General features: G+C 53.3%; 1 protein-coding gene across 1 annotated transcript; it reads right to left on the reverse strand.

Moving 5' to 3' along the window:
- Window positions 1–5,605: 5,605 nt before the first annotated feature.
- On the reverse strand, window positions 5,606–12,852 carry VOLCADRAFT_102830 (uncharacterized protein; the record flags this gene model as incomplete). The annotated part of the gene is made up of 13 exons (XM_002946181.1): window positions 5,606–5,917; window positions 6,395–6,550; window positions 7,172–7,261; window positions 7,718–7,759; window positions 8,380–8,397; window positions 8,710–8,772; window positions 9,208–9,264; window positions 9,568–9,642; window positions 10,798–10,818; window positions 10,941–11,407; window positions 11,707–11,816; window positions 12,346–12,578; window positions 12,730–12,852. The coding sequence occupies 13 exons, from the start codon at window positions 12,850–12,852 to the stop codon at window positions 5,606–5,608; spliced, it is 1,767 nt and encodes a 588-aa protein (XP_002946227.1).
- Between the last annotated feature and the right edge of the window lie 1,220 nt (window positions 12,853–14,072).

A 14,072-nucleotide genomic window follows, 5' to 3' on the forward strand; every position in this document is an offset into this window, starting at 1 on the left:
CCGTCGCCCGCGGAAGGGATGGGACGAAGCGCACACATAGCCACCACCGGTGTGGGCGGACGTAGATTTCCTGATCCGCTAAAGAGCAAACCTTCAGCGTCGCGCCCAAACCTCGGGGATGAGCTTGATGAAATACGTCGTCAAGAGGACATTTAGTGTTGTAGCTGCAGGGGCAAGCTTGTTGGGTCCGGGGTGGGCGGGAGTTGTTGATCCGCTCCGGAGAAAGCAGGGGGCATAAACTGCGTCGCAGAAGCCCTCGAGGAAATGCCAGTCTGTGACATTCCAGTTAGCTATGTAGGATAGCTGTGAGTTGCCTCCACCAGCGGAGTCATGCCTAGCGATACCGGGACATGCGCCGCCACTAGCACTACTAAAGGTGCTTCAATAAGGTGGGCTAACTCTATGGTGCTAGTGCTATATATTCTCCACTGCACTCTACCCGATGGGTCTCGCTGACGAGCCGAAGGCACAGCGGTGTAGTAACAGAAAGCGCGCCGAAGGCGCGGGACCTGTTTTGTTGATCAGCGCGCGCTGAACAACAAAAACAAGATAAGCTAACCAGCTTAATGCGCGCAATAAATGACGGCCCTGAGGACACGGGCCGTTGCGAAACAGTTAGTCTAACAGTTACGCATTGGGCCTTACGCCCAACTAACCCAGCTTACTTACGCAAGCTCGCATAAGAATGGCGTCCCCGAATTCACGAGATGCTCCGAGAGGTTTCTTCCGCAACAACCTCACCCGTAGGAGGTCTAAATGCCCAGTTAAACGCGGAGAAATATTTGTATTCCATTTATCACTTGTAAATTGAAAGCCGCAGCTGCTCGCTCAAGGCAGTCGACACTCTTCGACTTCGGGCTTCACAAGCTGTCGCATGGCGCATCCCCTAGCAAACGGTCCGGCTTTCAAGGCCCTAGATTATGTCCTGAGGCATTAGAGCGTTTTTTGCAAGGTACAACCAGCTGGCGTGCAAGAAGACGTGGAATCAGCCATGATACGGCTTTAGCTTTGATATGTTTTGGTGTTCAAGTACGTAGGTGTTCCTCAAGAAACAAGTTGTTGCATGGAATGCAGCACGGCAGAAACGCCGAGCCTGCGGCGACCCCAAACTTTTGTGCCGTACTTGCAAACTATTGCTGGCGCGACCCCGAATTTCAAAAATCGCAAATTTATTCCAGGGCTATTTTTGAGGGTGTCCCGAAATCATCAGGCATGAATTATAAGTGGGACTACGGTAACCGAAGCGTGCAACCAGAGCATGTCTGCACGCTGACCGCTCACTTCGCTGGGCCGGATGCATCACTGCCAGACCTGATGATGGTAGCCGCTATATCGGTCATGTTCGCGGGTCTCCTGAGGTTCAACGACCTAGCCCATTTTTACGTCAAACACGATTTGCTCGCCCTGCACGACACCCACATAATGATCACACTGCCCAGGCCTAAATCGGACCAGGAGGGCAAAGGGCAGTCCGTGCAGATCGGGCATGTAGGGGGTTTGGCTTGCCCAGTGGGCTTGACAGCGAGACGAGGCTGCTTTCGCTTGGCAACTATTCCCGTGTCCCCAGCTCCCCCGTGGAGGATGTGGGCCCACTCCTGCACAGGGTAAATGCGACGCACAAGGTAACGAGGCGTTCACATTTCGGCACATTTGGCCGCATCCCAAAATCGTCACAGAACATGTCCACGATGTTGAGCAGCTCCACCATGCGCCCCGGTGTCGTTGCCAGGAGACTAACATCATCAGCATAGAGGAGGATGGACGCTCGCTCATTGCCAACCTTCAGTGCATCCTCCGGCCGTGCCCTGGTGTTAACACCGTCATGCATATCGATGACGTCCGCAAGAGTTCCAATGAAAAGTCCAAACAACTCAGTTGACAGCGGACAGCCTTGTTTCACACCCTGTTTTCACTCAAATTCGCCCTCAGTCTTGCCATTCGTCTTGATGACCATTGTATATAACCTTGTCGTATGCCCGCATCAGCGACTGCAGCATGGACCCTTCAACCCCTCTCTCCTGCAAACGAAGCCACATTACCTCCCGCGGCGCCTTGTGAAACGCCTTCTCCAAGTAAATTTGCACAACGATTAACGGCCGCCGTCCCAGTTGGCTATCCCTAGCAGTAAGGTACTGCTTGTGGTTTGTGCGTCGCTGATGCTTCAGGTTTAAACCTGAAGCAAATTTGCCCTCGGGGCGGATGTCAAGCGGACGCGGTTCGCTTAGTGCTGTGTGTCAGTTCTTTCGGCTGTGCCAGTGCGGCCGCACTGGATAGCGCTGCATGCTCTTTGACCGCGCAGTGTGGGCTAGATCGGGCTTCGGTGCACACGCGGCCCTGCTGCCACTCTGAGAGCAGCGGCATGCAGTAGTGTAAGGCCCTAGGCAATAATAAATAAGGCCCTTGGCAGCGCCGTTTCTGCCTCGCTCTGTCCTTTCGGGAACCTCGAACGCAATTGTTCAGCAAGCCGTGAAGGCTATATATAGGACATAAAGCTGTTGAGGTAGCTTTGTGCTTTACGCAACATCCAAAGCAAGTAACCGGCTAAATGTCTTGGCATGCATTACATGCATTGGAAAGGATACATATCATACTCCAAAATTCTCTGCCATCGGGCGCGTGCACTTGAAGTGCAGGGTGTTGCATGGTATTACACTTGAAACATCGAGTGCAGAGCATCGCTAACTCAGCATTCCTACGAGCAACCAAACCCGCGTGCAACTGTAGCAGCTGACCGCTGAAAAGGTCTCTCGAGTTGCTGGTGGTCGCGCTCTGCGCGTATTTATAGCACCGTACTGTGTACCGGCTGCTACATTCCCCCCCCTTTGAAGGGAACCGTCTCGGGCCCTTAGAGCCTCGTATACCACCAGCCTGTGCCTACCTTCGCCGACCCTCGGGCAGTGGGGTGTCCAAGCCCACGTCACGTCATGTCCCCCTTCATGCGCCTAGCCTTCAGGTTTTTCAGGCACAGAGACAGTCCAGTCGGTTCGGCTACTTATATAGTTTTTGGTGCGATATTCGCTCACTGAGTCGCCACACCCGATATACCACTCGAACGTGGTCGGTGGGGATTGAACCGTCGACTTCAGGTTCGTGATTATACACGAGGTCTCGATACCAAATGTAGTAGCCGACCGCTGAAAAGGTCTCTCGAGTTGCTGGTGGTCGCGCTCTGCGCGTATTTATAGCACCGTACTGTGTACCGGCTGCTACAGCAACCATCCCTATCCAGCATGCCAGGCGATCTGTGCATGAAGGAGAATGCGTTGTTGAAGGCGTGCACAGTGGATAGGACGTGGACATCTACTCTTATTATTGCCTAGATAGGCGAGTTGCGGCCTCACATGCACATCACGATATCCTGGCTAAGCCCCTGCTTCCTGTTCTGCCTCAATACATATGTGCAAGAATAGATGGACATGTGACATTCATACCATATAATCTCCACTAAGGCACGTATGTGGGTCGCTGCTGATGGGCAGGATGATGATGATGATGATGACACATTATTGCTTTGCGTGTAGGTGGTCCTGCCTAGCTGTAAGTTTCCAGCACCGAACCACATACCCTGCTCGTCCACCCGCCCCGGCGTTTCGTTGCTCCAAGCAACTACACGCACAAATATAAAATGGGAGCGTTTGGGATTGGGCCTTACACCGCAGAATGTAAAAATAATAAGAGCGAACAGCTCCTGATGGTTTAGGCAGAATGCCGACGTATAGGCGTGAACAGCTACTTGTAAGATGCTCCGGCGATCGGTGTCACCGAACTGACAAGCCGACAGGCGACCGTTCAGACCCTAACTTAGAAGCTCTTGTTGCTTCCCTCCTGCCGCGTCTAAGTAACAGCTAGTTAGAGCAGAGCCAGAAGGCTCATATGCGCACGTACAGAAATTGCGCGGCCCCTTTAACGGCAGCATGAGACTGCGTACGACGAATAAGAGGCCCTGCTAATGTTGTGTGGACCGCCAAATAAAGGAAAGAAATGTAACTCGTGACATAAATACCAAAATTACTGTTTGGAAACGCAACAGGGCTCCACGAAATCTAAAGGGCACTGCTATTTATTCACGTATATCACGCACTTACCCACGCATTATCCCCCCTCCATTACCGCCGCAGCTAGATGGGCCTAAATAGGATTGCACCTTCATAACCATTCGAACCTTCAACCCGATAATGCAAGGCGTCTTGTGATCTCCACAAGGACACAGCCCACGTGGACGGACGCAAGCTCGATGTAAACACCGAATTAACGGACGAGCGGCCCTGTGGAAGCCGTGCTGTGCATCGTGCATTACCAAGCAAAGCGTCGGACTTCGAGTTTAAATACATGACCTTACCGATCTTCGAGCTAACCGCCCCAAACTACTGAAACAATGCATCAACAAGAGAAATGGAATTGATTAAGGATCCATCTGCATATGCAGCAGTACCATTCGAACATGTGCATTATGCCGAGACACATACCGCCGCATAGAGGTGCTTGCAAATATCCTATATCCCGCCAGATAGCCCTGCCGCATTTATGCAAGTAAAAATCTAGCTACCTTACACCCCACAAATGTCTAGCTTTCCGCCGGCTTTGGTGGCAGCAAGCAGATGTTGAAGCAAGCCAGGACACCTAACAATTATACGTGTTTTTAACCTCGTACCGGACTACTTCATGTGTTGGAAAAAGTGGCGGCATGCGACGGCTGGGCATCAGCACAAGGGTGCCGCATGCAACGGCATGCAGCCAGCAGGCGCACGTGCTACCCCCTCCCGCCATTTGCCTTGCCATTTGCGAATTGGAATCCTCCTTTTACATGATACCCGCATGCAAGCATTACCCCCCATGCCGATGCCTCTCATGCTCGAAGGGCAGTACCGGTGCAAGTAGACGGCACACAGCGGGGAGCTCAGGGCAGGGTGGAACCCGGGCCCATTGTCATTTGGTAACTCTGCACCCCCGGCAAACAAGGGTGCCCAAGTTGTTTTCATTCTGTAACTGCTACAGGAAGCTGGCCATGCATCAGCTATCTTTCTGGAGTCGCTCCAGCGGGTGCCACGCGCACAGCAGCTCGCCTAACAACATGCACAAGGATGGCGATACACCCCTATAGTCCGGCCGGCCGCTAGCAGCTGTCCAGCCGTCTATGCCTGCTTGCAACAGCCCTTGAGCACTTATCATATATTCTTAGTGTGTGCACATACAGGACGGCTCAAGAGGAAGATACGAAGGCCCCGTCCAGCCTCTTGCCTTGAGGAAAGCATTTTGCCGCTCACGTGCATTGCTTAATATGCAGGTTTATCCTGATGCAGCCATTCACGCATGATGCTTCCGACTAGTTGCACATACTTGATTACACATACCCGCGTCATTCACCACCAATGTCAAACATGCCCCATTTATTCATCGAACAAGGGAAATGACTGATGTGGGAGGCATGCCGTGAGAAAGAGCACAAACACGCGCTGCTGATTAGCGACCCAACAAGTAACTAACTGTTCAGTGTTGTGATGCCGCAGATAACTTACTGTGAAGACAGTGCACGCGTGTCTACCTGGGAAATAAAGTATATATCCCCCCCTCCTGCAGCCGCCCTTGGTCCACCACAGCGAGATAGCTAGGCCACTGTTGTTGCTGCTGCTCGAGCTGCTCCTCCTGTTTGCGATAATGAATTGGAAGATGAGGGATCGCCCCGAAGGTCTTCCTCGCTGATATCCGGGAGCCATACCCGGATAATGGACTGCCGCGATCCGTTCTCCAGCGGGACAAGGGCAACATCACCATCCCGAGCATCAGCAGCGGCTGCAGCAGTGAACTCAGCCCGAGGAGCAGTCGGTAGCTGCAAACAAGGGCCACCGCCGCCTTCCTGTCCTGTCCTATCCAGTACGGACTGCACCAGCTGCTGTTTGAATTGAAGCTGCTGACCTTGCTGCAGGGCAGGCGGGTTGGCCAGGGATGGTGGCTGCAGCTGCGCCTGGTGTTGCTGCTGAAGTTGCTGAGGCATAGAGACGTATTTGAATGCATGCAGGGAACGACATGCACGGCGCATGTGTGTTAGGGAACTTATGTGGAATGGAAAGGCAAGCAGGGTGCAGCAGTGCACAATACAGCGGCGGCATGCATGATTGACAAGCTACTGGTACTATGGCTGGTGGTTAGGTGGGTGTTGAGACAGCAGCAAGTTGAATGCAGGATGCGCAGAACCAAGACCCAAGACCTCTAGGACCTTTGGGGCCGTCCCAAGCGCCGTGCACGAAAGCATGAAAGCCGGCGATTAAAGGAGTGTACGACCATACGCAATATCTCTTACTTATACATACGCAATACCGGCCCCTCCTTTGCCTGCAGCTTCCCAGCTATGTATATCGAACTTGTCTCGCTCATCCGCCCCCTTTTCACTACTGACCAGGATCAGCGCCAGCTCCTTCACTGTCTCCGCAGCCGCCGGCCGTCGGTCCGGATCCATCTCCCAGCAGGCTAGCACCAGACGACCCAGCTTGTGAGGGCAGCGCTTGGAGACCACGAGGTCGTTCAGGGGAAGGCGCATACCGTTGAACGCTACCTGTGCATGCGGACACATGTATGTTGTCAGTGCATCGGCAACAACACCTTTGTGCGTCAACATCATTATGCACATTGTACACAACCCTGGCGAATGGTTGTGCAATCGCAGTGCCTTTCATGCCAGCAGTGTTACGCAAAGGCTGAATCTTTAAATACCTGCCAAGGTGCACAAGTCACGCACATATCCTCCGGGGGCTTCCTGGTGACCCATGCTGTTCAATGTATGCATGATGCCAAGCTGTGCCGGCTTACAGGTTACCGGACAACAAAACGGCCATTGTTATTAGAGGAAGGGCCACAAACGCAATTCACTGTGGTAAGAAACCATTGTGCTCTCGGGACATAGGGTCCACTCATTCTTAAAGGTTTCGTATCATATGATGAGTGGCTCGGTCACGGTGGGCAGTCTGACCGGCAGGCATGGGCCGAGCGTCCTGCAGGCACTCGCCGTGAAGTGGTCGCCAGTGGAGCAGCTAGCAGCCCACAGTAGCCAAATAGCAGATACATGCAGCTGCGGCTACAATTCAGCCATGACCTTCGTAGGCAGTGGAGCTCGCCCAATGTCATCACTACAGCACGGTTAGCAGAGATCCCCACATGCATGCACGCATGCACCCACCATCAGGCCGATTTCCAGCGGGTTCAGTCCAGGCCAGGGCCTCCTGCAGGCCAGCATCTCCCACAGCAGCACACCCAGCGCGAATATGTCCTGGTGAGGGCGCAGCAGGGTGCGTGGCGATGGTGGAGGCGTCATTACCTTCACGACAACACACACAAACATGATGGCTACGGCGCCATGATGAGAGACGTGGGATACACTGACCATGCGGAGACGCCAGCCATTGCTTGCTTGCCTTATTGTCAGTGATGGCGGGGCCAGCTAGGTTGTGGCACGATGCGGCCTAGCCTGCGTGCTTGCTGGACCCGGGCACAGGATAAGCACAAAAACGGTCTGTACTGCAGGCCGTCTGCCAGCCAAGTAGCCCAGGTGAACGGTTTTATCGGGTCAGGGCACTTAAATCGTCGGCCTAATAGCTCCCTGCATCTGGGATACGACCTGCATCTGGGATACGAGATACCCCTTCCCGCACTGCGGTATGAAAGTAGGTCCCCTCATCCACCCTGCCCCTCTCTCCCTCACGCCGTCACTGGGTCCCTCCCTCACCGCTTTATGTGTGACCTGTCTGTTTTGCAAGTCGAAGCACTCCTGCGTGCGGGCATATGCACGCAGCAAGGGCGGGTGTTGGGCGGCACCAGGGGTTGGGAGAAGTATTAACCAGGTACAGGAAGATAGGGGATTTAGGACTCCTTATAAGGTCGACATATATCAACATTGCCTGAAAAGCCAAGGAAGCGGATTTGCGATTGCAATATCCGTTTGAATTCAGACCAGGGCATAATGTTTCCTGTAGGGTTTGAGTCTGCCCCCGGCTGGTTAGTGGCCCTGTGCCACGGTTAGATGCACAGCCTGAGGCGTGCACTTCATGGCACCTCAGAGGCTCAGTGCCTGATGGCGGGTTGGTTGAGCATCCAACCAGATGCCGGCAGGCAGTTTCGGGAGACTGGCAACACAACACGGATCAATAGGGGCCGCATATGTGTACCTGCGAGAACGAAATACTGATCACCAATAGTGACTGCCAACCCAACCCAACATCGCTGGGACCCTCACCTTACTCCGCTGTTACATTACCAACTACCAAATTGGTTAAAAAACAATACATGAACGGAATACCTGATGGACAAGCAAGACGATCACAACCTCCCCCACCTCCCGCACCCCCGGACCCAGCAGCCACGGAGCCCCAACACAGTGAATGAACTCACCGGTGCCATGTAGGCGGGCTGGGGTGAGGTAGAGTGCCGCAGTTGTATGGCAGTTGTTGTCACGTAAGGTGGGCAGATTGGGCAGTCAGATTTCAGACCATCAGAAGTGCCGTACACACCGGTAAATGAGGGTTTACAGGCGAGTAGATAGAGGCTCACAATGAGGCTTCCTGAGCTACTGTGGAGCCGAGTACAGTTAGTCCCACCATAGGGCCCCAATTTGTCGTATTTGGATTGTGTGAATCCACTGCCCCCGTCCTGGCCGTCTAACGTTCCCTAATCCTGCGGTACTTGTCGCCTCATTCACTTTGCCGCCACCCGCCCACTCACCGTGCCCACATCCGGATGCTCCGTTGGAGCCACCGTCACACGAAGCCGAGACAGCCCAAAGTCCTGCAGGAATCGATAGAGTTGCGGTACGGCAGCTTCATACGGCATGTAACTGGTGTGTCGTAGGGGCAGCTGGGAAGCGGGTGAATCCCTAGGCGCCCATGTAACACCAGGCAAAGAGTACCCAGGGAGATGCCAAGGGAGCTGAACCCTTTTTACAGCCCCCACGAGCAGTCGATGTCGACACATTTCCACCTCAACCCACTGAAAATTGCATGGGAAGGGAAGAGCCCATTTCTGTGAACAAATATGTGGGACCCTTAATCAGCTGGCTTGTTGGCTGACTAACAAGGCACGCATGCAGGGTGCGGTAATTGCAACTAAGGGGGGGTGAAGGCGCCCTTGGCACCATGTACCGCATACAGGCTAAAGACGAAACCCTATGCCACTATTTAAAGAGTTCAGTACGACAGCGACAACTCGCAACAAGTCACGTACCGTAAGCTTAACTGTGGGCAGGTCACTGTGGGGGTCGTTGAGCAGCACGTTGGCAGGCTGATAGGTGAGAGAAGGGCAGGCAGAAGGTACAGGGACGATAGGGCAAAAGGGAGGTCAGAAATGAGCCACATGAAGCTCCAAGTGCGGATGCACTCCACGCCTCCCATACCCCAGCACCACATCAGAGGCGCCAGTCGGACGAGGGCAAGGGCAAGAGGAGGGGGTATCAGGTAGCGATAGGAAGGAGGGGTCCAGCAAAGGTGAAGGTGCCGAGCGGGTTGAGCAGTTCTGATCTGAATAGTTCCTAATTTCACAACCCATTTACACCTAGATGCGCGAGACAATTGTACGACACCGTACCTTGAGATCCCGGTGACTGATGGTGGGGTGCAGGTAGGCCAGTGCGTTGGCAATGGATATGGCGATATGAAGCACCTGATGTAGTTGTGACAGCAGAATGGCACAGCAGCCATGCAGGGCAGCAGGCAGCTTGTTGATTGGTCGGTCGGTCACCTTTTTAGGAAACACTTAGTCCGGCAGCAGGTGCCTGATTGGGATGTCGTACACGGTGTTTTGTCGACGTGTGGGGGGACAGAAATCCCCATCAGCGAGGTAGCTCATAAACCCCATCGCCATTTCCTGCTCTCCCCTGTAAGCCTCTCACCCCTTCTTCAGCGGCTTGACGTTGAGTTTTACATTGCACGTCCATTGGGTCATGCATACGCAACAAACATCCAAATGCAAGCGGGTCATCCTAAAGTATTCGGCCTAGTTGCATACATACAAACATAGGTTAGGCACTAGTAGTAAGGCACGGACCATTGCCCCTGGGAGATCCCGGGATTGGGACCTGTCAGGGTCGAAAATCCTTCCGATGGTGGAAGGTAAAGTGCCCCTAGTTGGGATAAAGTTAACCTGCGAGCCGACCAGGAACGGAGTTGGGACGTCGTTGATCCGGCAGATTCCGTTGGATGCTGGTGGTGGGTGAGCGGGTTGGATGCTGAGCAGTCCACCGAGAAGCTGACTAGGGAAACGGGATGAGGGTGCCCCGAAATACCGGGGAAGGCAGGGTTTTGCAGGGTAGCTGCCACGGGTGATGATATACCCTATGTTCCACACATCATACATGCATGATGCACACCTGCATGTGGCTGGGCAGCTGAAGGCTTAAATGTTTGCAGCAAACAACCACTCTTACAACATGAAATATTGTAAAAGCATTATGCTTTGTATGTTTATGAATAAATATAGTTTCGTTTATGGATAGCTGACTATTAGGGTGTGACTATTAGCGTCTCATTCCAACTTGGCGCTATCCCGCCCATCTGATACCATGCAAGCTTGCCTTCGGCAGTGGCATCGGCCGGGCTGTCAGGTCTCCGTACATAAGGCGCTCCAGTGAAGTCTCCATAAGCTCCAGAACCAAACACAACCGTGGCGGCTCCACGCAGGCCGCCAGCAGTCGCACAATGTTTGAGTGGTAACAGCGGCTCAGCACCTAAGTTTACGGATCGAGGGTGATGTACCGAGTCGCTGTCAGGAACTGTAGCGCACCAGTAGCATGCACTACTTCGTCACTGCACGACACACCTGGCTACCTACAAGCGTGGACTTGTGAGGAGTGGCACGCGGTTACAGCATTGGCTGATGAGCACATGCCTGCATGTTATGCGTGGTGTGGGGGGAGTCAAACCCAGCCGCACCTACCCCCAACCCACCCCCATGCACCCTACCTGCACTTCCTGCGCAAAGCTGGAGGCCAAGGCCTCGACGGGGCATCCCCAGGGTCCGTCGCTGGCCAGAAGCTTCACTGCCACTCGTTGCCCCCGGTAAGTACCTTCCACCACTCGACCAAAGGTGCCCTTGCCGCATACCACCGGAGACAGCTCCACCACATTGCTACCACTACAGGGAGGACCACCACCAGCACTGCCGCTGCCACTGCCGCTGACCTCCTCCTCCTTCGAGTGCAGGGGTACGACACCTGTGACAGCACCTGCTGTGGGACTGTTGCTGCTGTCGCCAGCCTCAGCCTCAGCAGCGGGGTCCATTAACCGCACATGCAGCTCCAGGTTGGGTTGTGGCCGCGTGTCTGGGGTGATGACCACGGCAGCCTGTTCCAGAGGCGTCACCACGGTCGGCTCGGTGCCAACCACCTGCTGCTCGCCAGGCTGCACTTCCTCTGGTTTCGCTGCAACTTCTGGTATTGCAGTAGTAGGGGGGTAAGCGAAATAGTCGTACCAGGGAAGGACATGCCAGGGTGAGCGGTTGCGTGCAGCAGTGGTTAGGAATATTAACCATGTGGCCATAGATGGCGGATGGATGGACAGGCAGCAGCCAGCATCTATCAGTAGTTACATTGTATGGTAATCACCGCCGAGAACTGAAGTACCTCATCATTTGACGACCTAACCAAAATATCCTGTCAGGCAAGGACGCCGCAGCATGCAACGCAGCCAGACAGCAGCCAGGTCGCAACTCACTGACTGGCGGACTCACCTGACTTGGGAAGGTGGTTACGAGGGGTCGCAGATGAGGCCCCGCTTCCACCGCTCCCGTTCTCGTAAGCAGTACCAGTAAAGTTCAGCTTAGAGGCTGGGCCTGGGCGACTGTTGGCAGATACACACATACGTTACATACAGCAGCAATGGCGGCTGGATGGGGAACAGCTGAGAGCTAGCGGCAGCAGACATCACATGAAGGAAAAGTGCAAGCATACCAGCCATGATGCACGACGGCCGGCTTACATGGGTGACCAGCAGCGTTTGTTATGAATGGATGAGCGACTAGGAAGGCATGACCCAAACACACCACCCCACAAAGGATTGCTACGGCGCCAGTTAATGATCTAGGGTGGTCCCCCCTTAAGTCATCCCATATCACAAACTCGTAGCTACTACAAAAATAGGGCTATGACAGTTTTTTTTCATTTTTGCCCTTTCCAGTTGAAAGGAGGAATAGGTCTTCAATCGCGGGAATAAAAGTATTCCTAATCTGTAAGGCCCCAGACCCCCCCCCCATCAGTTACAGCTTAATTCGTACAAACGCCAGGTTTGGGAAATGCCGCAACATGCACACACCACAATCTCCCCAGAAAGGTGTCTCTTACACACCAGGAAGCGGCGTGCACATAGACACTTTGACAAGAAGCCCGATTGCATGGGCGACTGCTGTTTCGAAGGGCTTGCAGAGCCCAAGCAAACACAGACCATGGGGCAGCCCCCCACCAGCTGCCAGTAGAGGAAGCGGAACTGCTGCAGGCGGGCCTGCTCTGCCTCGGAGTTACCAGGCATGAAGAGCTGCTCCAGGTTCGGCATCTTCAGCTTCTGCAGTGCCAGCTCCCCCTCCCGAAGCTGAGCTGCATTGACGGCCTTCATGTGCCCGGTGGAGGTATCATGTGACACAAGGGTCTCCCTCCGGCACTCAATGACATTCCCCTTGGGGGATTCCCCTTTAGTTCATCCCCTTGTGCATGGAGCATGGGCTGCAGCACACCATGTCGTGCACCTTCTCCTTACTCACATCCGCCTTAAAGCACTGCACCCATGGAAACATGGCTCCGAAGTACAAATGCCACTTGAGGGGATGCTTGTCCTTCTTCTCCAACCACACGCCGTCGCTCTGCCCCTTCACGATCCGCTGCATCTAAGGTGGGGGCGTCTTTGTGATGCAGAGTGCGGGGTTAGGTGTCTTAGGGGTCGCTGCTGCCATCACAAATGATGCCCGTGTTTCCTGGCCCATCATAATTGTCTCCATATAACGAATGCTGACGTTTGGCTTGCTCCCTGTTGGCAACCGGGCTGGCATCATTGTCGTCGGCTGGCTGCAGCATTGTGTCCACATTGGCTATGACCTCTACATCGTCTTCATCAACGATGCTATTGGCTTCAGCGAAGTTTAATTTCTGCTTTAATGGCCTGCCACGCTTAGGGAGCTACAGATCCGAATATTTTGCAGTGTTTGGTCCAGTCAGAAACAGTCCGATTCCTAGTTGACTCCAGGGCGTGACCTTCCTAACAGTATCCATGGCATTAAAGTGCTGTGATATGGCTCACATGTGTGTCTCCTGTAGGATTCTAGTGGCTTTGGCATAGACACCCCATTTTTGTTGGCTGGAGGAATGAACTCAAGTACAAGCTTGTACAGTCGGAATATTATCTATTCCTAATTTTCAGGACCACGGACAATTTTTTATTCCGAATTCGGCATAGGGGGTGTTTCCACTTGGATTAAAAGTCGCGGATTAAGGCTTAATCCGTCGCATATGGAAACATCGCGCGGATTAGGACGGATTAGGCGGATTAAGGTTGGCGCGATTAGTTAGAGATTTCCGTCCGTATTCACGCGCTTCGCGGATTAATTATAGATTAATATGCTATGAAATGCGAGCTTTCTGCCTATACTAAAAGCTCAAACTTGGTGCGAAAAATTTGCTACTTGGTGGCCACCAGGTATCAAATTGACAATCTCGGATTAACACTTTTCACGACGCCTCATAAAAAGCCTGAGTGATAGGTTGGAAGGTTATCCTTTATAAAGGCTGTAGGTGTTCCTAGTTTTGTGGAAGCTTTGTGCTTCTTGTTCGGCATTATGCACCACACCGTGGGTGTCGTTCAAAGGTGCTACAAGGCCTTCATGTTGATACTCGATAGTATTTTAAATGTCTGGCAATACTCGTTTTTGCATTTTATGCACGGAATGAGCAAGTGTCGTACTTCAATCCGTTTCTTAATCCAGACGTATGAAACACTCCGACGGATTAGCGGTGGATTGGCGCGGCTTAAAAATACCTTAATCCGCGACTTTTAATCCAAGTGGAAACACCCCCATAGATTCCGCATAAACAAACGCTGGGCTATGTGCTG

Source organism: Volvox carteri (assembly GCF_000143455.1).
Source record: "Volvox carteri f. nagariensis unplaced genomic scaffold VOLCAscaffold_1, whole genome shotgun sequence".
NCBI classification, from domain to species: Eukaryota; Viridiplantae; Chlorophyta; class Chlorophyceae; order Chlamydomonadales; family Volvocaceae; genus Volvox; species Volvox carteri.